At 38.0% G+C, this 25,749-nt stretch overlaps 1 protein-coding gene across 2 annotated transcripts in view; it reads left to right on the top strand.

The window, feature by feature from the left end:
• The window catches only part of ADAMTSL1 (ADAMTS like 1), a 956,380-nt gene that overhangs the window by 606,435 nt on the left and 324,196 nt on the right, over window positions 1-25,749 (top strand). For both annotated transcript variants that reach the window (XM_063609087.1, XM_055294157.1), the window contains one exon: window positions 11,373-11,609. In XM_063609087.1, coding sequence (XP_063465157.1) covers window positions 11,586-11,609 — 24 coding nt within the window. In that variant the 5' untranslated portion in view covers window positions 11,373-11,585. The remainder of the gene's footprint in view (window positions 1-11,372; window positions 11,610-25,749) is intronic.

Genomic DNA, 25,749 nt, shown 5'->3' with positions numbered 1-25,749 from the left:
AGTATCCTGAAGAGTGTTTTCTACTTGGTTCCATTCCCCCCATCACTTTCAGGTACACCAATCAAACATAGGTTTGGTCTTTTCACATAGTTCCATGTTTCTTGGAGGCTTTGTTCATTCCTTTTTATTCCTTTTTCTCTAATCTTGTCTTCATGGTTTATTTCATTAAGATGGTCTTGAATCTTTGATATCCTTTCTTCCACTTGATTGATTTGGCTATTGATGCTTGTGTGTGCTTCACAAAGTTCTCATGCTCTGTTTTTCAGCTCCATCAGGTCATTTATGTTCTTCTCTAAACTGGTTATTCTAGTTAGCATTTTGTCTAACATTTTTCAAAGTTCTTAGCTTCCTTGCATTGGGTTAGAACATGCTCCTTTAGCTCGGAGGAGTTTGTTATTACTCACCTTCTGAAGCTTACTTCTGTCAATACATCAAACTCACTCCCCATCCTGTTTTGTTCCCTTGCTGGCAAGGAGTTGTGATCCTTTGGAGGAGAAGAGCCATTCTGGTTTTTGGAATTTTCAGCCTTTTTTCACTGGTTTTTCTTCATCTTCATGGATTTATCTACCTTTGATCTTTGATTTTGGTGACTGGATGGGGTTTTGGTGTGGACATCCTTTTTGTTGTTGTTGATACTATTCTTTTCTGTTTGTTAGTTTTCCTCTAACAGTCAGGCCCCTCTGCTGCAGGTCTGTTGGAGTTTGCTGGAGGTCCACTCCAGACCCTGTTTGCCTAGGTATCCAGACCTAGGATAGGTATCCAGACCAGCGGAGGCTACAGAACAGCAAAGTTTGCTGCCTTTTGCTTCCTCTGGAAGCTTCATCCCAGAGGGCCACCCACCAGATGCCAGCTGGAGCTCTCCTATATGAGGTGTCTGTTGATCCCTGCTGGGAGGTGTCTCTCAGTCAGGAGGCACAGGGGTTAGGGACCCACTTCAGGAGGCAACCTGTCCCTTAGTAGAGCTCTAGCGCTGTGCTGGGAGATCTGCTGTTCTCTTTAGAGCCAGCAGGCAGGAACGTTTAAGTCTGCTGAAGCTGCACCCACAGCCTCCCCTTCACCCAGGTCCTCTGTCCCAGGGAGATGGGAGTTTGATCTGTAAGCCCCTGACTGGGGCTGCTGCCTTTCCTTCAGAGATGCCCTGCACAGAGAGGAGAAATCTAGAGAGGCAGTCTGGCTATAGCAGCTTTGTGTAGCTGTGGTGGGCTCTGCCCAGTTCGAACCTCTGGGGGCTTTGTTTACACTGTGAGTGGAAAACTGCCTACTCAAGCCTTGGTAATGGTGGATGCCCCTACCCCCACCAAGCTCCAGCGTTTCAGGTCGACTTCAGACTGCTGTGCTGGCAGTGAGAATTTCAAGCCAGTGGATCTTAGCTTGCTGGACTCCATGGGGGTGGCATCTGCTAAGCTAGACCACTTGGCTCCCTGGCTTTGGCCCCCCTTTTCAGGGGAGTGAATGCTTCTGTCATGCTGATGTTCCAGGCGCCACTGGGAAATGAAAAAAACTCCTGCAGCTAGCTTGGTGTCTGCCTAAACGGCTGCCCAGTTTTGTGCTTGAAACCCTGGGCCCTGGTTGCGTGGGCACCTGAGAGAATATCCTGGTCTGTGCGTTGCAAAGACTGTGGGAAGAGCATACTGTCTGGGCCATATATCACCGTCCCTCATGCACAGTGCCTCATGGCTTCCCTTGGGTAGGGAAGGGAGTTCCTCAACCCCTTGCACTTCCCTGGTGAGGCAATGCACCACTCTGCTTCAGCTCACCCTCCGTTGGCTGCAGCTACTGTCTAACCAGTCCCAGTGAGATGAGCCAGGTACCTCAGTTGGAAATGCCAAAATCACCTGCCTTCTATGTTGATCTCGCTGGGAGCTGCAGACCGGAGCTGTTCCTATTCTGCCATCTTGCCAGCCCCTGCCTCACTTGTAAATAGAAACATAAGGAACTTGTTTTGCAACAGACCCAAGGAATAGTGACAAGGAATTTATGTGCTGAAATATCTCTCTTATACTAGTCCTTTTCACAACCTGACTTTCTACCACAAGTATTTCGGTAAATGCAGTCTGAAAACAAAGCACTGTATAATTGTGTGCTTATAAAATGAAATTGTATGCCATGTTACAAAAGGATTATGAATTACTCCTTCAGATATGCTAATTTTAAGGAGGTGGGAGAGAACACTTATTGTAGACTATAATAAAAAATAATAAAAGGTCAGAAATGCTGATGTAAGAAAAGATACTGCTAAATTGGAGTGAATTCAAAGAAAGGGACTAAAAATAATAAAAAGCCTCGAGGAATGAATATTTTCAAAATTGAGAGAATTTAAGACTCTAAAATGACAAACTACAAGCAGTCTTAGAAATACCTCTAGGGAACTGGATTCCAAACGTCTGCGTTCTTCAAAGGAGAAAAAGTAAAAGCACTGAAACTAAAGCTACCCAGAGGAAAAAAATGAACTTTTAAAACTAAATGTTTTTACTTAGATCAACTCTCAGATGCCTGGAAGCATTGAAAACTAGCCTGGCAAAGCTTTTGTTTTCAGATAACAAGCTATAATAGAGCAAGGAAAGTGGGGTTGATGATTCATTATATCACACATTTCACATCTTTTATGTCTGGACCTGAATGAAGACATTGGAATAGTTTAAAGCTGTTCAATATACCTGTAACTAGTGTTCTCTTAGTAAACACATAGTAGGGCACACCCAAAGTTTGAATAAATTAGAAAGAGTTCCATATTATTTTCAAAGTCATAGAGTTGTAAAGGTATAATTTCACTGAGCATGAACTTGATCCGTAGTAAAGTATTAAGATGGTTAATGACTAATTTTCACAAACACTCATTTCCCTTGAATATGTTATTTTCCAAAAGACTTGAGAGTTTGAGGGAAAAGTAAAAGAACTCTGTAAACCTTTTGCACCAGGAAAAAGAACAAAAACAAGGAGTTTTGAACTATACCTAGTATACATGAAAATATAGTGCCCTAAGCCGTTTAATCCTAGTTTTGAAAAAAAAAAAAAAAGCCTATTGGCCTTTTCAAAAAGGAGGGAAAATTAGTCAAGAACGGCCTTTACCTGCTATGGCACCATCGTCCAAAACTGACCCCACTTTCTGTTCTTTGCACTGATAGTGATGTGTTAGAGATTTAAATATTATGCTTTTAAAATGTAACAGAGTTGTCTCCATGCAGACTGTCTAGACAGGGCAGCAACTATGTCTGTTTAATTTCATTTTGCATAGCAGCTAGCAGTCTTGCACAAATAAATGCTTTTGATGATAATTTTGATGTTAGTATAATCAGGTGGCCAAAATTTGGGGGTTAAAGCTTAGTACTTTAACATGAGTACTTTATAGTGCGTGCTTATAACATTAAATGTTATATAAAATTTACAAATGTCTGGCTATTTTTTAAATAATAAATGATTTCAGCACATTTTATGTTTCTTAATATTGGCCTGTTAAATTTGTTTACATGGAGAAGGAAATATCAATCTGCCTATTCAGAAACTAGGCAAGACTCCCTAACCAACTTTCCTAGTGTCTGAAATTTTTTTTGAAAGAAAGAAAAAAATTAGATATTCCACCAATTAGAAAACTAAGATTTAAATTCCTGCAAGACTTATGAAAGCAGAACTGGAGTTCCCACAATAAAAAATATGACCTCTGTTTCCTTTATTCAATGTGTTACTCATTCTTTCAACAAATATTTGGGTACCTGGTATGTAACAAAAAGCCAAATGGGAAAAGATTGCTGTCCTTCTGGAGGTTCTGCTGTAGTAGAAGAAGACAGACAATAAAATGTTAAGCACAGTAAATGAATAAATTATCCGATATACTTGTAGGTGACTAAGTGTTGTAGGAAAAACGAAAGTTGAGCGGGATAAAGATGAATCAGCGGTGGGAATGGGTTTGCAGTTTTACACAGAGTAGGCAGCCTAAGCTTTGTGGAGGTGATATTTGAGCAAAGACTTGATAAAGGTGAGGTAATTCACTCCTCAGAATCTGGGCAAAGAGAATTCCGGGCAGAAGGGATGGATAATACATGCATCCTAAAGTAAGAGTATTCCTGGAGTGTCCCTGATTCCAGAAAAATCAAGGGTGACTGGAGCTAAGTGAGCAAGGGCAGTAGGATGTGATAGGCCTGAGGGATGATGGGGGCTCTTATAAGACCATTCTGGCCACTGTGTTGACAAAACTTTCCGGGAGAGCAAGGGCAGAAGGGAAATTAGGAGACTATTTCAAGAACGCAGGCATGACATGATGGCTCCTTGGACTTGGTTGTGATCAGATTCTGTGTTTTTTGTATATAGAAAAATAGTTCCGATTGATTGGATGTGGAAGTCAAATGTGGCTCTAAGGCAGTGGTTCTCAAAGCGGGATTGCCAAATTAGCAACATTCGCATCACCTGGGATCTTGTTTGAAATGCAAATTATTAAGCCTCGCCTCAGGTCTACTGAATCAGAAGCTCGGGAGGGTGGGGCCCCAACAATGTTGTATTTTAAAAAGGCCTTCACGTGATTTTGATGTATGTTTAAGTTTGAAAACCACTGCTTTAAAGTTTTTGGCCAGGCTGGGCGAGGTGGCTCATGCCGTTAATCTCAGCACTTTGGGAGGTTGAGGCAGGTGGATCTCTTGAGGTCAGGAGTTCAAGACCAGTCTGGCCATCATGGTAAAACCCTGTCTCTACTAAAAATACAGAATATTAGCCAGGAATGGTGGCACACACCTGTAATCCCAGTTATTTAGGAGGCTGAGGCAGGAGAATTGCTTGAACCCAGGCAGTAGAAGTTGCAGTGAGCCGGGATCATGCCACTGTACTCCAGTCTGGGTGACAGAGCCAGAAAAAAGAAAAAAAAAAGGTTTTTGGCCTGAAGAGTATAGAGTTGACAATGACTGGGATGGGGAATGCTGCAGGGAGAGCACGTTTCATGGGGATAGCAGGAGGATCAGGGATTCAGGTTTGGACATGATGAGTTTCCAGTGTCTTAGATGTCCAGATGGCAAGTGAGCAGTTGTATACAGTAGTCCCCCCTTATCCTCAGGGAATATGCTCCAAGACCCGCAGTGGATGTCTAAAACTGAGGATAGTACCTAACCCTATAGATACTAACACAGATATATTCTTATACACACATACAATGCATGTATCTACGTACTTATGTAAGAAAATATAGATATTTTCTCATACATGCATATGATAAAGTTTAATTTATAAATCACATTGAGAAATTAGCAAAAATAATAGAATAGAATTTTAACATTTAATATTATTGATAGAATTTTTATAACAATACGCTGTAATAAACTCTATTGTACTGTTATAACTCTATTGTAGCTATGCAGTTATAACTCTATGCTGTTATAACTCTAACAACATGCTGTAATAAAACTTACGTGAATGTGATCTCTCATTCTCTCAAAATATCTTATTGTCCTGTGCTCACCTGTTTTCAAACTGTGGGTGACTGTGGGTAACTAAAACCCCAGAAAGCAAAACCACAGATAAGGGGGACTACTGTATATAAGTCTGAATTTCAAGCGAGGAGATCTGAGTTGCAAATAGAAATTGAAACATTGATTTTTTTTCCGAAAACAAAATATAGTACATTGGATTTTATCAATGGATATTTGCTATTCAGTGGTTTCATCTTAACTTTGAATAAAAGATACAGAAAGCCAAGTAACAAAGACCAAAATATCTAACAGAGGTAGCCCACCATCTACTTAGGTGTGCTAAAAGTTTCGAAAGCTTTAGAGGATATATTTTCCAGAACATTTATCCATTTATTATAGAGCAGCCTTTTATGGTAATCTTTTCTTGTTTTACTGTCAGTAAATTGAGGATTCCTAATATTTTGATGGTAAAACAACTGGTAACATTTTCTAACATCATCCAGTAGCTGGTAAATTTCTACATATGTTTTTATCATAAAGTGATTATCCACGGTTGTTGGAGGATAGAGTATATACCTTGCTAGGCAATTCTAATTGTATTTTCTTGCATAGTAACTGTTATCAAGAGTGAGTGATTAGAACAGTGTGGAGGGACAGTATGGGGTTTAAATACATTTCTAAGAGAGGAAAATTAAGTCAGAAGAATGGATTTTTTTTTCGTTTACTACAGTACATGTAGTCATCTGAATATGATTTCCAAGGTTCTTGATATTATCAGATACCGATATTGATTTTACACATAAAAGCATTAATAGGATGGCACTCATATAATAGGTTAAATGAAACAACAAAATTAATAGAATAGGACAACCACTGAATATTTAAGGGCAGAGGAAAATGAAAATGCCTTCCTTAAAAAGAATGAAAATAAAGAAAAATCAATGCTTCTCCTGACCCTGAATGTACATTATGTATATTTTTCAAAGCCATTTTAAAAACCTTCTATATGCTGCCACCTTAGCTGCTGCTATAGAATCTTGTACATTTCACCCGGTGAGTCAACTGGGAACCCTGACCCTCCTTTGTCCCACAGTGTAATCTGATCTACCGTCATCATCAGGGGACATCTGGGATCCATCTTATCTTTCCCACTGGATAGTTGATTAACCAGAAAATGTTTTGAATTGGATTCATATATGGCAGAACTCCATGGACTTTATGAATTATAATGGGAGCAAATAAAAGGTCAGATTTTATTTTTGTACTTTTAAAGAGGAGAGCTCTGACACAGTTAGAATTGAGTGCTTAAAACTTGGGGAGAAAAATGATTATATTAAATGGCGAAATACAGTAATTCGTGGGATCATGTGATTATTTCAAAGAAAATGGACTTTTATAGTGAGGAAGTCTTAGCTCAGTAACATGACACAGAGCTGTCAATCCACAGGTATATTTAGAGTTTATTGGAAATAGGCAGGAAACTAAGAAAAAAAAAAGTATTAGATTGCTTTCTCTTGCTCCATTTCTATTTGATGGCAATTCTGGAGATGTATGAGGGGCTGGAAGTGGGAGTCTGTAGTCCTGTGCATCCCTCCCACACTATATTTTTTTGCCAGGTTCTTGTTAGGGGATGGAATGCATTTGGTCCATATAACTACTAGACTTTTTGACTATTTTGATTGTCTCCATCAGTGCTTTCTATGAGACAAGTTCAGTGCAAAAATACATTAATACATGTAAGCATATTTAAACCATAATTCATTTGTTTTCTTTATTTTAAATATGCCAATTTAAAGTTTATTATTCTTACCACTAGGGTTTTATGAGAGCAGAAATCCCACATTATATATTTAGTACATTCTACATTCAGTATTCCTTAAAGAAAACTACCTCTCATGGTTAAAACTGATTACTTCTGTTATCAAAAAGCATCTCTCCAAAAGCTGGTATTTCAAAGATGATGCCCAGTAAAAGATGTTAAGTATTTTTCAAAACAGTTAGGTTATCAGTTTCTAAATCTTACTTTTAAAAGAGTCAGGCACAGTGGTTCACACCTGTAATCCCAGCACTTAGGGAGGCAGAGGTGGAAGGATGGCATGAGTCCAGGAGTTCCAGACCTGTCTGAGCAACTTCGAGACCTGCCTGGAGAATGAAGGGCAAGACCCCATTTACTACAAAAGGAGAAAAAAAAAAAAAAAAAAAGACCAAAAAAACCCACAAAAGGATCAGGAAGTATAATGGTTTCAGGGACCAATTTATAATTAAAAACCAAAAACTTTGTAGATGGTAAATCTCTATACAAATTATTTTTATTAGCATACTTGTGGAACAAGAGGTTACAATGACTGCTTGAGTTCCCACTCTTGCAGCTGGATGATCCCAGATGCATCAGGGGTTCAATGGATGTCTTGAACTATGCTTGAAATGTTTTGGGTTCAAACAAAGAACATTTGCCAAATCCTTCTTCCCCTTAATTTTTAAACATGTGTATTTCAAGGGAAATTTGATTCATATGTTTCTGATTCATTTACACTGAAATCATCAAAATGTTATTTTGTAAAAGCTATTTGATGTCCAAGAAGCTTTCTGAACCTGTTTTATAAGTTTTCTAAAGTCCTTTTTCTTAAAACAGGAAGTTGCATTTTGCCAAGTACAAATAAACACTAAAAAGGTTCAGGTTCAGTTTCCAACTCTGAACTCCAGGTTTTAAGTGCATTCTCAATTTAGCAAAATGTATTTTCCCACCCCTACAAAAATATGGGTGGAAGGAAAGACAGTAGTGATAAAACTGAGTAAAGATGTTCATAAGCATTATTCTTCTCAGAGCTATTTCTCTAGTTGTGAAACCGTAAAACTTATAACAGGTGTTCCTGACGCCATTAGATACAGGTGACTTGCAAATAAGAACATCTGTCTGCATGTTGATTCTCTATGATGTGCCTAAATATGTTTACTGTGTTTGTCACAGAAAACAGAACCTAAAGGTCTTAACATTTTAACTTCATTGTTTTACCTTTGACTGCCTTTAGGTCTTATTTGTCTTAGGAAAGGTGGGAAGAACCAACCCAATTTATTGAACAGAAGGCAATCATAGGAGACTCTGTAGAGGTTTTATGTCTGTACTAAGATGATATTGCATGATCAATTTAAAAACATAATTGACACTTTTCTCAGAATTGGAAACGTGCAGAAAATTTTCTCTGGTTCATATTAAGAGGTCTCTTAATTATATCTTCCGCTCATTAAGGCAGAGGTGATTCAGCCTGACCCTTCTAGCTGTTTCACTTGTATACAAAAAGGAGGCAAAGGAAATTTTAAGAGGAGTTTGGAACCATTTCAATTTCCTCAATGTTCTGCTTTATTGTATTTCAGTATAATAAAGTACTGTACCCTGAGTACAATGTACTCTATTTCTTCTGTACGTGTACTGAGCAATCAAGTGACTCCTGGGATGATAGGTACTATCAAATGAAAATACTGTATTTAAACATTGCTAAACTGTCAGTTCAACTGTAGCCGCTCCCATTCAATGACCAGGAACTTGTGGATCATATAAAGGTAGGTTTATTAAACATGCTGAGCAGGGGAGAGCAGCACCTTGACAGAGACTCTACCGTATCTCAAGTGGGGAAATTTAAGGAAGGCTACGTGTAGAGTTTGGGGGCAGTTGTTAGTTATAGAGTTGTTTTAGGGCAGAAGTTAGTAAGTGAGGCCTAGGCAGATATTGATAGAATTTGTAAATTAGGCAAGTGGAAGTCTTGTCTTTGGAATGTGAGTTCATTAAGAGTTAATATTAAATCAGTTTCTCTGTGCTCTAAAACATATGGTCTGAAAGGAGCTGCTGTTAAACATTTAAAGTTGTTTGTGGCCAGTTGCAGTGGCTCATGCCTGTAATCCCAGCACTTTGGGAGGCCAAGGCAGGCGAATCACCTGAGGTCAGGAGTTCGAGACCAACCTGGCCAACATGGCAAAACCCTGTTTCTACTAAAAATACAAAAAAATGAGCTGGGTGTGGGGGCACGCACCTGTAATCCCACCTGCCCAGAAGGCTGAGGTAGGAGAACTGCTTGAACCCAGGAGGCGGAGGTTGCAGTGAGCCAAGATCACGCCACTTCACTCCACCCCAGGAGACAGAGCGAGACTCCATCTCACACAAAAAAATAAAGTTAATTTGTATTGTATGTCATGGTTTGACACAATTTACCTGTGTTGTAATTCATAATATAGTTTTGCTGGTTGTAGGTAGTTTTTGTTGTATTTTACAAAATAAACATGTAAACAGCCTTTACAACACACATATTGTTTATTTGTGGATCTTAAAAAATTTAAACTGCATCCTATTATCTAAAAAATTAATAAGTAGTAAATTTTAATCATACTCTTTTCAGACAATATTCAAAATGTTAAGCCTTGCTGGGTGCCTGTGTATCTATACCTATGTTATATACATTATTCTTTTCCTTTACTACTATGTCTTATTCACTCTGAGAACATATAATACTAACAGTAAAATGTCTTTGACATTTTATATTGTATTTTGAACAATTTCATGTTCATCCTAAATGAATATTTGTTTCTACCCCATATAGCCTAGAAAGAATTTGTGCTCCCCCCAACTACCAGAGCCTTATATGCTGTTTTGTAGTATCACTAATGTTTTGGAAAAGAGTCAAAATTTTCAATGCTGTTTTAGAATGCTTATTTAAAGGTAAAGAGATTTTTCAGAGAAAGAAACCTTATATAAGAGAACTCTCACAATGATAATGTAGTAAGAGGGAACTGCTGAAGGCCACGTGGAAATCCTTTATTTAATACAAAAAATTAGAATAAAAGCCTTTCTATAGCTGGATAGTCGACGACAGTCTTCCATAGTAAATTTTAATCGGAAGGCTTGTAGAATAAGATAAACCTATCAAAAAGCCCTTCCAAGGGAAAGGCAATATTTGCCTTTTTAAAATTAAATCTTACTTTCTTTTACTGACATTTATTATTCATTAGATAATGGCCATTGTTAGCCATAGTTTTACATTTTAAATTGCCCTTTATGAAACTTACGTCAAAAAGATTCTTATTTTCCATTGATCTCTAACAATATAATTTAAAATTCAAATTGAGAGAATCTCCTAATACTCCATCCCTTTGTCTTCTGTGGCCTCATTAAATAATCATAGTAATAGCTACCATCTACTCAATATATTCCTTGTGCATATATTTGGCCAGCATGAGCTCATGAACTTCTCACAACAACCTTGAGAGCTGTGCAGTGTTATTGCCTCTGTTCTAACACAAGACTAGGCTTCCCTGTGTTAGAATAGAGGCAATAACTCTGCACTGCATTGCAGCCACCCACCCATCTAAGGAGGAAGTCCATGCTCTTTCCATTCTGCCATGCTGCCTTAAGCCAAAGCAATTCATATATAAATGGTTTCATATTTTTTGTTCCCCATGTTTAATTCTAGATACTATGCAGCCTAAGTCCTAGACAAAAAATTACAACTCCACAAAAACTTTTTGAATGAAATTATTATAACTTTTTACTGCTAGTTATTCAAATAAAGAATTGTCATAGCTCTCAATATCAGAACTGAATGAGACAAATAATTTCAACTAATCCTCTGACTTTACTAGGTTCTACTTATGAGGAAGTCAAAATGATAGTACAGTGTGGAAGAATTCATGAACCAATAGACAACTTTCAAAAAATGTATGTCCCACCTAATCAGAATATCTATTTCAAGCCAATTATTTTTCCATTTAAACTCAATCAGAAAATGTATTTTGAGGTGATTGCTTTCTCAGATTTCTACATTTTGAAAGCCAAATAATCATATAACCTCTAAGATGATATTTTAAGTTCCATCTGTCATGACCAGGACATTTGTTTTGCTTTCTAAGATCTAAGCAGACCATATAGCTGCTCTAGTTTCATATTTGGGGGTATCCTCTTAACCTTTGTATGTCCTTTCTCTCTTTTTTCTCCAGGACTGCCCACCAGAAGCGGGTGATTTCCGAGCTCAGCAATGCTCAGCTCATAACGATGTCAAGCACCATGGCCAGTTTTATGAATGGCTTCCTGTGTCTAATGACCCTGACAACCCATGTTCACTCAAGTGCCAAGCCAAAGGAACAACCCTGGTTGTTGAACTAGCACCTAAGGTCTTAGATGGTACTCGTTGCTATACAGAATCTTTGGATATGTGCATCAGTGGTTTATGCCAAGTAAGTGCTGATTTGTTCTCATTCAACTTGTCCAGAGGGTTTCAGTGTCTTTGTGTAAATGGTTTACATAGTCTCACTCTCTGAATTACTCATCTTTACACTTTTTAGAGTTTATAAGTGGTGAAAGATTTGAAAATTAAGGCATGATTTCAGTGAAAAGTACCAAGTGTTGTATTGTGTGAAGGAAAAGTAGACTAGAGTTATTTTTCTTTCCTTGAGTGTCACTTGAATATAAAAGAATAAAAAGTTTTGAAAAGTGTTTATCCAATTATGTACTAGTCTTTGAAATTACCCCCTGGATTGGCTATTCCTGAAGTGTGTGTGTGTGTGTGTGTGTGTGTGTGTGTGTGTGTATTTAGAGGCCTTGATTTTCATTTACTCAGTTTCAGGATAAATCAGGTAAGACCAATTCTAAAATCCCCAAGTAAACTTAGGAAAACTTGCTACTTTACTATAATTTCCATTGTATTGAAAATTCAGACACACGGTAGAGAAAGTCATGGAAGAGCCAGCTAGGTTGGACTTAAGCCAGTTAAATCTTTAAAACAGGATTACAAAAAGGTTTGATTTCTGGTATCCATCCATTCATCAATGTCTACTCTAGGTAGGGAATTAGTAAGGTGAAGAAGAGTTTGTATGTTTGTCATGTCTTTGCCATCTTTATTTTCAGGTCCACTTTTCGGATTAGGATGACCAGTCTAGTTTTTGGAGCAAGCAGTTGCTCTTGTTTTTCTGTGTGCTATATTTGGCTATATACTTTTATATTTCATGAAGCAGACACAAAATTTTGAGAGTATTTGCCTTTTCCAATATGATATCAGCTGAAATTTTCTCTCTTCAGAATCTATAATATCACGGCTAGGAATATAAGAGAAATATAAAATATGTTTTAGTAATTTGTTGTTTCAAATTCACTTTTTTAAAACTTACATCTATATTTGGATGTAAAGGCAAAAACTATAGTGTAAATGACTGTAAGAGATGTGAGATGTCAGGCAAGGCTTTATGTATACAAGAGGGAAACAGACATAGTCAGCCTTCATAAAGTTTAAAATCATGAGGCAGAGAAACTGGTGTCATATAGGAGAACGCAGATGATGAAACATGTCTTAAGGTTTCCTTATATACAAGAGATATGTGAATTTCAGGTGTAAATTTGAATACGGAATTTTACTATTTTAAAGCTAGAAAAGGCCTTAGAGTTATTCAATCAACATTCTAAAAAGCAATATATCTGAACAAATCATTTCTGAACCTTGCTATTTACTTCCTCCTCTAGGACTCTTAGTGGTATTGAAATGGAATTAGGGAATCTGAAAAAACTTTAGGAATAGTAGAGAATGATAAAGCAAATAGATTTAGAAAGGGGACTGTGTTGTAGGGAATGGCAAGCAAAAGAATAATAACTCCCTATGTATGTATATATACTGTTTGAGTAAAAGCAAGGAAGATTTCCATTTTAGAAGTGAAAAAACTGAGGACCAGAAAATAGACTTGATCTTCTGAAAGCTGTATGTTTGGTCATGCCAGAAATGGGACTAAATTCCACATCTCCTGAGATCCAGTTCAATGTTATTGCTACTATATTACCCTGCTGAATGAACCAAAATAAACAAGACAGCTCAGCAAATTAGCTTTCATTTGTTTCTTTTGCATGGGAGTTCAATGTGGCATATTTTTTCCTAAACTAATCCTGCCAGCAGGCCTCATGTACCATAGCAACTGAAAGAGAATCCTATCTCAGTTGCTAAGGAATAAATTTCATATATAATAAATACGGAGTGATAGTACTGGACTTTGGGTTACAAGTATAAACATGCTTTAACTTAGATTCTTATGAGTATGACAGATTTGAGAGCAAATATAAATTATACCGTATTTGAAAAGCATTGTGACTTATACATAGAAACAATGACTGGTTATTATTATTATTTTCTTCATTTATTTCTCTTGTTAGAGGCAATCATGTAGTAAAGGCGATGGAAGAACAAAGATTGCATTTAAGCACTAACAATAAATTTAGTTTGGCTGGAGAGCCAGGTAAGACCTAGCTATGCAGTAAGAAGAGGGAGGTAGTTTGGGAGAGAATCGTGGAGGCTTGAATGGCAGACAGGACTGTGGTAAACCATGGATGACCATAGTCTCACCTTGATAGAAAATGATAGCGTAGCTATAGAGATTTGTCATTCATGTGCACTAATTTATTTCAAGTATACCCGTTTAATACTCTTCAAAGAGCCACATTCTCAAGACTGGTTCTTTAACTCTTAAATAGAATCAGAGTCCTGGACTTTTTAGAGCCAGAGGATGGCTTAGCAATTCACAGTTATTGCTGTTTCATAGAAGAGGAAACTGAGACCTGGAGACTGTCCTGAGATCACGAATAATTTGGGTGGCATGTGTTTATTGTAAATTTCTTCAGGAAAGTTCTAGAATCATTGCTATTTATAATATATACCTAATTCTTACTCGGTAGTAATAGATCATCATACGAGGTAGTAGTAGTAATGATAATAGCTTCCATTTTTGAGTGACTACCATATCTAGGTACTTTATTTTTTTTTCAAATATTTACAGTTCTGCATGTTAGACATCATTATCCTTATTTCACAGATGAAGAAACTGGAGGCTCAGGTCGATTTTATATCTTGCCCAGAGACACCCAGTTCTGTCTGAGTTCAAAACTCCTATTCTTTCCAGTGAGGTCAGGTATACAGAGGCGCAGACCATTTGGTAGTGGTCCCCAGATTTGGCTGCCTATCAGAATCACCTGGAGAGCTCTTAAAAGACACAACTCTTAAGCGCTGTCTTCCAGAAATTCAGATTTATTAATTCTATGTATTGAAAACACTTTTCTTATGATTCTATCATGGCCAGATTCACTTACAGATTGGAAAGCAGACAGAATTTAAAGTCAAAAGACGTGAGTTGGGGCCAGGCGCGGTGGCTCATGCCTGTAATCTGGGCATTTTGGTAGGCTGAGGAGGGCGGATCACCTGAGGTCCAGAGTTCGAGACCTGCCTGGCCAACTTGGCGAAACCCTGTCTCTACTAAAAATACAAAAATTAGCCAGGCGTGTTGGCAGGTGCCTGTATTCGCAGCTATTTGGGAGGCTGAGGCAGGGCAATGGCTTAAACCTGGGAGGCAGAGGTTGCAGTGAGCCGAGATTGTACCACTGTACTCCAGCCTGGGTGACAGAGCAAGACTCTATCTCTAAATAAATAAATAAATAAATAAATAAATAAATAAATAAAAAAAACATGAGTTTGAATCTAGCTCCTCTTTAACGAACTGTGTAATCTTGGTCAAGATACGCAACGTCCCTAAGCTCTATTTTTCAATCTGTGGAAAATGAATTGTCTCCTAGACCATAGTGTACCAAAGTGAGATAATATATGTGAAAATGTTTAATAAACTGTAAAGTGCTGTAGAAATGTAGAAGACTCTAAAAATTTTAAGTTGAAAAATATATTAAACTAGTGGTTCCCTGTATAAGATTTTCTAACTGTAACATTTCAAAAAATTTCCCAGGATGTGACAAGTAACAAACTTCTTAATTGGTCAGGTAATGACTTTAAAAAAACAAAAAGAGACCTTCTACCATGTACTATCCCCATCATCATTTCACAATTGAAACGTTCATCACAAGGAAGTAGTAAGAACCTAATTTCAGAATAAAGGACGATTCTTTGAACTGGAGATAGTTTGTCTTATGAGAAAGTTATTGCCCCTTACTTTTCTCTTTTTTTTTTTTTTCCAGAGCACAGAAATTGTCACTAATAGTGCTTCACAGCCCAGCGTTTGAAAGCAGGGCCTTTGAGATGATCTAGTCCAGCCCCAGGAAATCATTGTATGATTTTCCCAGGATCCTATGGCTAGTTAATGACAGACTAGAGCTCAGAGAGTGCTGGTGTTTATCAACATTTTCTAACTATGCTCCGTACATTATTTCTTCAGTTTATCCCATGGGCTGAGATTTTGTCTAGCTGTAATTCTGTCATTAATATTATGGAAACAATAGGTTTAATGAATATACCTTTTCAAACCACATTCTCCCCCTTTCTCTCCCTCTCTCCCTCCTAGAATCTGATAATCATCCCCAATGGGTGATTGTGTTATCCCTCTTCACCTTGCATCTCAGAGTGAGAAACGCTGGGATTCTTATTTGCTCATTATCATTCTAGACTAGATGAAGTTAGAGAGAAGGCTGAGCTAGGGAGGAGATCTGCAATTGTATGAATAGTTAAAGACAAGAGGCTCTGGAATCATACCATCTAGGTTGGAATCTAAGCTCCACCACTCATCAGCATGTGCCTTTGAGCAAGTTCCTAAGCCTCAGTTTTGTCATCTGCAAAATGAGGATAATAATTGTAAAAATAGGATTAGAATGAAGATTAAGTAATCAAGTGCATTTAAAGTGCTTACTATGAGCTTGATAAATACTACTTGTTTTAATTGTACCCAAGTTATTTCTTATGTTTTTCTTTTTCTTCCTTAGAGCCTTTCTGAGTACATGACTTAATATGGTTATACATATGAAAGGGGTACCGACTTCTCAATGAATGAACAGACCTTCTGTTAATTTCCTATTGCAGTCATCTTTTGCAAATAGTTCCACATTGTACAATTATCAACTCCTGATCCAGGGCAGTGAATTGCATCCTGTACAGAGTTAATGAGCCATCACAAATAGGATCAGTTCTATTAGTACTGCTGTTATTCATTTATTTTCATTATCCAAATTACCCCTATTTATATTTGTTGTAAAGCACAAAGCTGGTTTCTGTTTTAAATATATTTTTTAAAAGAGTAGCATAAATTTATAGACACAACATGTGCTGCTGTTATAAATACTTTTGAGGTTATTTTGAAAGCAAATAGAGAAAAGCATGTTTTATTTTCATAATTAATAGAATTCATCAGATGATACCTAATATATGTCAAAAGAAAAAGTATGATTGTAAACAAGCCTTTTATCATGAATCTGCATATTTATAATATTGCTTATGGCTATTTCAAAAAATTAAGCATTTCAAAAAGGGAAAGAAGAATTCCTTTCAAGTAATGCCTTATATAATATTGTTTTAAAATGAATAATACAGTACAGAAATAAGCAATAAAATGAATCACAGAGTTTTGATGTCTTTATTCTCGCAACATCAAAATGAACCATATTTCTAACAAAGAAATTCTTTTCATTTTTAATAATTCCTGTGGTGAGTAGTTTGAAATGAATTGAATAGAATGATTATTTCTCCATCTCTGTCTGTGACCTAAGTCACTAGTATCAAATGTCCACCAGTTATTCCAAAGGTGATGATGTCAGAAATAAGGCGTTGGACATTTTTTTCTTCTGTACTTTATAATCTAATTCCACATGGAAGCATGGTGTTGCTTAAAATATTTAATGCATAGTCTTTCTTATTCTCCTCTTTTCATAGCATAGTAAAGATAAAACTAACTACTACTTACTAGTTGAATTTCCTTAGTTTCTGAATCTTGTTTATGCATTCTTCCAACAGTCTGCTCTATGTTGATTATTGAGGATATAAAATTAAGATCTCTTTCCATAGGAGTGATACATTTTTAGAGTTATTGTGAAAAACTTTTTAAAATTTATTTGTCTAACAATTTTTACTTAGGAATTAACAGTATGCTAAATACTGAAAGTACATTAATGGACAAGAAGGATAGTCCCTGCCCTTCCAGAATTTTAACTGTGAGAGGAGATAAGTAAATAAGAAAGTGTACTATAGTCACTATACTATATTGCCCTCACCGTAAATGGGGAGCTCTTTCTAAAATACAGATTTGGTTTCATTTACCATCTACTTGAATCATTTCAACTGCATTTTTTTTGCCTTCAGGCTAAAAAAATCCCAAATTCCTTTACATGGTGGCTTAAAACAATAGAAATTTATTCTCTCACAGTTCATGAGGCCAGAATTCAAAAATCAAAGTGTCATCAGAACCATGCTTTCTCTGAGGCTCTGGGTGGAATCCTTTGCCTCTTTTGCCTCTTCCTAACTTCTAATACTAGCCATCAATCCTTACTGTTTCTTAACTTGCAGCTGCATCACTCTAATCTCTGCCTCTGTTATCAAATGGCATTCTACCCTCTGTGTCTGTGTCTTCACCTCTTCTTATAAGGATGGCAATCATATTAAATTGAGCCCACCCTAATGGACTATGAATTCATGTCAATTTGGTTACATCTGCAAAGATTCTATTTCCTAAAAAGGTCACATTTATAGGCATCGGGGTTTTGACTTTAGCTTATCTTTTGGGGGAGACACAATTCAACCCATGACAGCCAGCTGTCTGGCTCCCAAATTTACATCCTTCCCATGTGACAAATATTCACCTGATCCCAATATCCCAAAAGTTTTAACCCATTTCAGAGTCAACTCTAACTCTAAAATATTATCAACTCAAAAAGTTCCAAATTCTATCAGCTGAATCAGCTATGGGTGAGACTTGGATATGGTGCATCCTGGGACATCATTTGTCTCCATCTGTGCACATTTGAAACCAAAAGTAAGTTATCTGCTTCCAAAATACAATGGTGGGACAAGCAGAAGGAGATTCCCATTCCCACTCAAAAAGAGAAAAATACAAAAGAAAAAGGGATCATAGGTCCTAAGCATGTCTGATACCGAGCAGGAAAAAAATCCACTAGATTTCAAGGCCTGAGAATAATCCTTGTGGCTCAGTGCTTCATTCTATTTGCCTGCCAAGGAGGCAGCCCTTCCCTCTCAGCTCAAGGAGGTAAAGTCAGCCCGGGCTTCTGCATCTGTGGCTCAGACCTAACAGTCATTCTTCTCTCACTTTGTCCCATCTCTGGGACATTTATTCTAGGCTGTCAGTATTTCTGCTGGTATGAAATTCTCAGAAATCACGTCAGTCTTTCTTGCAATTGACAGGTGTCCAAGCCATCAAACAAGGGGGTCCTCTACAGTTCTTTTCTGAATAACTGCATCTCTATTTCTGGTTTCTGCTAAGATGTTTGAGGGACTCATGAGTCACATGCCTAATTTCTTTAGCAAATGGTTATCTAGCCATAACCTTGGCCCTGTTACCAGAGCACACTACCTAAATAAGCTGAAAATGTTTCAAATAATCAAGTGCTGATACCTTTTTGCTTAACAGTTCATCTCTCAGTTTATCTCTTTGCTCTCACATTTTACTATAAGTACAAAGGAGAAACCAGGCTGTAGTCATCCATACCGTGTTTGGAAATCTACTCAGCTAAGTACATAAGTTTATTGTTTGATATGGTTTGGCTGTGTTCTGACCCAAATCTCATCTTGAATTGGAACTCCTACATTTCCCACATGTTGTGGGAGGAACCCGGTGGGAGGTGATTGAATTATGAGAGCAGATCTTTCCTGGGCTGTTCTCATGATAGTGAATGAGTCTCATGAGATCTGATGGTTTTAAAAAGGGAAATTTCAGGCTGGGTGCAGTGGCTCACACCTATAATCCCGGCATTTTGGGAGGCCGAGGCGGGTGGATCATGAGGTCAGGAGACTGAGACCATTCTGGCTAACATGGTGAAACCCCATCTCTACTAAAAATACAAAAAATTAACCAGGTGTGGTAGAGGGCACCTTTAGTCCCAGCTTCTCTGGAGGCTGAGGCAGGAGAATTGCTTGAACCGGGGAGGAGGAGGCTGCAGTGAGCCAAGATTGCGCCACTGCACTCCTGCCTGGGTGATACAGCGAGACTCCATCTCAAAATAAAATAAAATAAAATAAAATAAAATAAAATAAAATAAAATAAAATAAAAAATAAAATGGGGAGTTTCCCTCCACAAGCTCTCTTCTGTTGTCCGCTGCCATGTGAGACGTGGCTTTCACCTTCTGCAATGATTGTGAGGCTGCCCCATCCACATGAAACTGTAAGTCTAATAAACCTCTTTCTTTTGTAAATTGCTCGGTCTTGGGTATGTTTATAAGCAGCATGAAAATGGACTAATACAGTAAATTGGTACCAGTAGAGTAGGGTGCTGCTGAAAACATACCTGAAAATATGGAAGCAACTTTGGAACTGGGTAACAGGCAGGAGGAAAAAATGGTTTCTTGGGCCGGGCCCAGGATCCCCATGCTGTGTGCACCCTAGGGACTTGGTGCCCTGCATCCCAGCTGCTCCAGCCATGGCTGAAAGGGGTCAATGTAGAGCTCGGGCCGTAGCTTCAGAGGGTGCAAGCCCCATGCCTTAGCAGCTTCCATGTGGTGTTGAGCCTGTGAGTGCATAGAAGTCAAGAATTAAGGTTTGGGAACCTCCATCTAGATTTCAGAAGATGTATGGAAACACCTGAATGCCTAGTCAGAAGTTTGCCACAGGGGCAGGGCTGTCATGGAGAACCTCTGCTAGGGCAGTACAGAAGGGAAATGTGAGGTCGGAGCCTCCGCACAGAGTCCCTACTGGGGCACTACCTAGTAAAGCTGTGAGACAAGGGCCACCATCCTCCAGACCCAGAATGGTAGATCCACTGACAGCTTGCGCTGTGTGCCTGGAAAAGCTGCAGACACTCAACACTAGCCAGTAGAAGCAGCTGGGAAGGAGGCTGTACCCTGCAGAGCCACAGGGTCGGAACTGCCCAATACCATGGGAACCCACCTCTTGCATCAGCGTGATCCAGATATGAGACATGGAGTCAAAGGAGATCACTTTGGAGCTTTAAGATTTGACTGCCCTGATGGATTTTGGACTTGAGTGGGGCCTGTAGTCCCTTTGTTTTGGCCAATTTCTCCCATTTGGAATGGCTGTATTTACCAGATGCCTGTATCCCCATTGTGTCTAGGAAATAACTAACGTGCTTTTGATTTTACAGGCTCATAGGCGGAAGGGACTTGCCTTGTCTCAGATGAGACGGTGGACTGTGGGCTTCTGAGTTAATGCTGAAATGAGTTAAGACTTTGGGGCACTGTTGAGAAGGATGATTGCATTTTGCAATATGAGAAGGGGATGAGGTTTGGGAGGGGCTAGAGTGGAATGATGTGTTTTGGCTGTGTCCCCACCCTAATCTTACCTTGAATTGTAACTCCCACAATTCCCACGTGTTGTGGGAGGATCCCGTTGGGAGATGATTGAATTATGGGGGCAGGTCTTTCCTGCACTGTTCTTGTGATAGTGAATGAGTCTCACGATATCTGAGAGTTTTAAAAAGAGGAGTTTCTCTGCACAAGTTCTCTTCTTTTGTCTGCCACCATGTGAGATGTGCCTGTCACCTTCTGCCATGATTGTGAGACACCCCCAGCCACATGGAACTGTAAGTCCAATAAACCTCTTGGGTTTTGTAAATTGCTCAGTCTCAGGTATGTCTTTATCAGCAGCATGAAAACAGACTAATACATCGCTGAAAGTTCTACTTTCTGCTCAATGGCAGAAAATGACACAGCCAAGTTCTCTGCCACTGTATAACAGGACTCATCTTTCTTCCAGTATCCAATTAAATGTTCATCATTTCTTTCTAAGGCCTCACCAGAGTTACCTTTAACATCTATGATAGTTAATTTTAGGTGTCAACTTGAGCAGATTTAGGGATGCCTAGATAGCTGCTGAAGCATTGTTCCCAGGTGTGTCTGTGACGGTACTTTTGGAGGAGATTGACTTGTGAATCAGTGGACTGAGGTGGGAAAATTTACTCAATATTGGTGGGCACCATCCAATTGACTAGGGGCCTGAAAGAAAAAAAAAAAAGATGGATCCATGGATGATGTAGCAAGAAGGTCCTCACCAAATGCCGGCACCTTGATCATGAATTTCCCAGTCTCCAGAATTGTGAGGAAATAAATTTCCATTTATTATAACTTACCTAGTCTCAGGTATTTTGTTATAACAGCACAAATATACTTTGGTAACGTCTATATTTCTATCAACTGTTTCTTCGATCTAGGCATTTTTATTTATTTATTTATTTATTTTTTATTATTATAATTTAGGTTTTAGGGTACATGTGCACAATGTGCAGGTTTGTTACATATGTATCCACGTGCCATGTTGTTTTGCTGCACCCATTAACTCGTCATTTAGCATTAGGTACATCTCCTAATGCTGTCCCTCCCACCTCCCCCCACCCCACAATAGTCCCCAGAGTGTGATGTTCCACTTCCTGTGTCCATGAGTTCTCATTGTTCAATTCCCACCTATGAGTGAGAACATGTGGTGTTTGGTTTTTTTATCCTTGTGATAGTTTACTGAGAATGATGTTTTCCAGTTTCATCCATGTCCCTACAAAGGAGATGAACTCATCATTTTTTATGGCTGCATAGTATTCCATGGTGTATATGTGCCACATTTTCTTAATCCAGTTTATCGTTGTTGGACATTTGGGTTGGTTCCAAGTCTTTGCTATTGTGAATAGTGCCGCAATAAACATACATGTGCATGTGTCTTTATAGCAGCATGATTTATAGTCCTTTGGGTATATACCCAGTAATGGGATGGCTGGGTCAAATGGTATTTCTAGTTCTAGATCCCTGAGGAATCGCCACACTGACTTCCACAATGGTTGAACTAGTTTACAGTCCCACCAACAGTGTAAAAGTGTTCCTATTTCTCCACATCCTCTCCAGCACCTGTTGTTTCCTGACTTTTTAATGATGGCCATTCTAGCTGGTATGAGATGGTATCTCACTGTGGTTTTGATTTGCATTTCTCTGATGGCCAGTGATGAGGAGCATTTTTTCATGTGTTTTTTGGCTACATAAATGTCTTCTTTTGAGAAGTGTCTGTTTCTATCCTTTGCCCACTTTTTGATGGGGTTGTTTATTTTTTTTCTTGTAAATTTGTTTGAGTTCATTGTAGGTTCTGGATATTAGCCCTTTGTCAGATGAGTAGGTTGCAAAAATTTTCTCCCATTCTGTAGGTTGCCTGTTCACTCTGATGGTAGTTTCTTTTGCTGTGCAGAAGCTCTTTAGTTTAATGAGATCCCATTTGTCAATTTTGGCTTTTGTTGCCATTGCTTTTGGTATTTTAGACATGAAGTCCTTGCCCATGCCTATGTCCTGAATGGTATTGCCTAGGTTTTCTTGTAGGATTTTAATGGTTTTAGGTCTAACATTTAAGTCTTTAATCCATCTTGAATTAATTTTTGTATAAGGTGTAAGGAAGGGATCCAGTTTCAGCTTTCTACATATGGCTGGCCAGTTTTCCCAGCACCATTTTTTAAATAGGAAATCCTTTCCCCATTGCTTGTCTTTGTCAGGTTTGTCAAAGATCAGATAGTTGTAGACATGCAGCATCATTTCTGAGGGCTCTGTTCTGTTCCATTGATCTATGTCTCTGTTGTGGTACCAGTACCATGCTGTTTTGGTTACTGTAGCCTTGTAGTATAGTTTGATGTCAGGTAGTGTGATGTCTCCAGCTTTGTTCTTTTGGCTTAGGATTGACTTGGCGATGCGGGCTCTTTTTTGGTTCCATGTGAACTTTAAAGTAGTATTTTCCAATTCTGTGAAGAAAGTCATTGGTAGCTTGATGGGGATGGCATTGAATCTATAAATTACCTTGGGCAGTATGGCCATTTTCACGATATTGATTCTTCCAACCCATGAGCATGGAATGTTCTTCCATTTGTTTGTGTCCTCTTTTATTTCATTGAGCAGTGGTTTGTAGTTCTCCTTGAAGAGGTCCTTCACATCCCTTGTAAGTTGGATTCCTAGGTAATTTATTCTCTTTGAAGCAGTTGTGAATGGGAGTTCACTCATGATTTGGCTCTCTGTTTGTCTATGATTGGTGTACAAGAATGCTTGTGATTTTTGTACATTGATTTTGTATCCTGAGACTTTGCTGAAGTTGCTTATCAGCTTAAGGAGATTTTGGGCTGAGACGGTGGGGTTTTCTAGATATACAATCATGTCATTTGCAAACAGGGACAATTTGACTTCCTCTTTTCCTAATTGAATACCCTTTATTTCCTTCTCCTGCCTGATTGCCCTGGCCAGAACTTCCAGCACTATGTTGAATAGGAGTGGTGAGAGAGGGCATCCCTGTCTTGTCCCAGTTTTCAGAGGGAATGCGATCTAGGTATTTTTCTATGAAGCACCTCAAAATTCATCCAATCTCTACCCATTATCCAATTCCAAAGCCAGAAAGTGACATTTCATAGAAATGATTGTTTTGTAATATTTTATTTTTGTCACTTTAGCTGGATCTTTTGTGTATTCAAGTATTATTTTTATTCATGGAAGGGGTTCTTCTGATATATTAACATTGTTTTCCATCTTGCTATTCCATTTATGAAGTGGAAGAGTTTCTATAGCTTAAGAAGAAAACTTTTTGGAGAGTTCTATCTGTTTAATTTTTCCTTTGAAATTAAGTGTAAGCTTCACAAAAATCGATGAGTTTGTTTTCCCAAAGATATTCAGTGAAGTAAACAAGGCAGAGAAAATCTAAAATAGAAAACATTTTCAAGTTTTATTATTTTTAGTGCTGTATAGTTTTTTGAATATACTCATGCCCATCATTATGTGCTGCTTCTGCCAATTCTGTGGGATAACTTTATTTGCATTTTATAAATCAGGAGATTGAGGCTCATAGAAAGTCATACAACTGGAAAAAGGCAAAGTACACTTCAAATTATATTATTTCTATTATATGACACCCTTTTCTGTGAGACCAGCATCATCCTGTTACCGAAACCTGGCAGAGAGAGACACAACGAAAAAAGAAAACTTCAGATCAATATCCTTAATGAATACTGATGCAAAAATCCTCAACAAAATGCTGGCAAACCCAATTTAACAGCACTTCAAAAAGCTAATTTAGCATGAGCAACTAGGCTTTATCCCAGAGATGCAAGGTTGATTTAATGTATGCAAGTCAATAAATGTTATTCATCACATAAACAGAACTAAAGACAATAGTCCCAGATGCAGGAAAATACTTTTTATAAAATTCAACATCTCTTCATGTTAAAAATTTAATAAACTAGATATTGAAGGAAAATACCGTAAAACAATAAGAGTCATCTATGACAAGCCCACAGCCAACATTATACTGAATGAGCAAAAGCCGGAAAATTCCCTTTTAAAACCAGCACAAGACAAAGATGGCTTCTCTCACCACTCATATTCAACATCATATTGGAAGTGCTGGCCAGAGCAATCAGGCAAGAGAAAAAGATAAAAAGTATCCAAATAGGAAGAAAGGAAGTCACACTATCTCTGTTTGCAGACAACATGATTCTCTGTCTAGAAAACTACATGGGCTCAACCCAAAAGCTCCTTAAGCCAATAAACAACTTCAGCAAAATTTCAGGATATAAAATCATTGTACAAAAATAATTAGCATTCCTGTACACCAACAACAGCCAAGCTGAAAGCCAAATCAGGAATGCAATTCCATTTATAATTCCCACAAAAAGAATAAAATATCTAAGAATACAGCTAATCAGAGAAGTGAAAACTTTCTACTATAAGAATTACAGACCATTGCTCAAAAAAATCAGAGATAACACAAACAAATGAAAAAACATTTCATGCTCATGGATAGGAAGAATCAGTATCATTAAAATAGCCATACTGCCTAAAGCAATTTCCAGATTCAATGTTATGCCTATCAAACTACCAATGACATTCTTCACAGAACTAGAAAAAAAACTATTTTAAAATTCATATGGAATTTTAAAAAGAGCCCCATAGTCAAGGCAGTCCTAGGCAAAAAGAACAAAACTGGAAGCATCACATTACCTAACTTCAAACTATACTACAGGACTACAGCAACCAAAACAGCCTGGTACTGGTTCAAGAACAGACACATAGACCAATGGAACAGAATAGAGAGCCCAGAAATAAGGCCACACACCTATGACCCTCTGATCTTTGACAAAGCTGACAAACACAACCAGTGAGGAAAGGACTCCCTATTCAATAAATGGTGCTGGGATAACTGGCTAGCCATATACAGAAGACTGAAACTGGACCCCTTCCTTATATCATAGACAAAAATTAACTCAAGTATATTAAAGACTTAAATGTAAAACTAAATACTATTAAAAAAAAAAACTGTGGAAGACAACGTAGGCAATACCATTCTGGACATAGGAACTGGCAAATATTTCACGACAAAGATGCCGAAAGCAATTCAACAAGAGCAAACATTGACAAATGAAATCTAATTAAACTAAAGAGCTTCT

Source organism: Symphalangus syndactylus, chromosome 9 (genome assembly GCF_028878055.3).
Source record: "Symphalangus syndactylus isolate Jambi chromosome 9, NHGRI_mSymSyn1-v2.1_pri, whole genome shotgun sequence".
Taxonomy (NCBI): Eukaryota; Metazoa; Chordata; class Mammalia; order Primates; family Hylobatidae; genus Symphalangus; species Symphalangus syndactylus.
The sequence above is the reverse complement of the archived record's forward strand: the minus strand, read 5'-3'. Positions and strand labels throughout refer to the sequence as shown.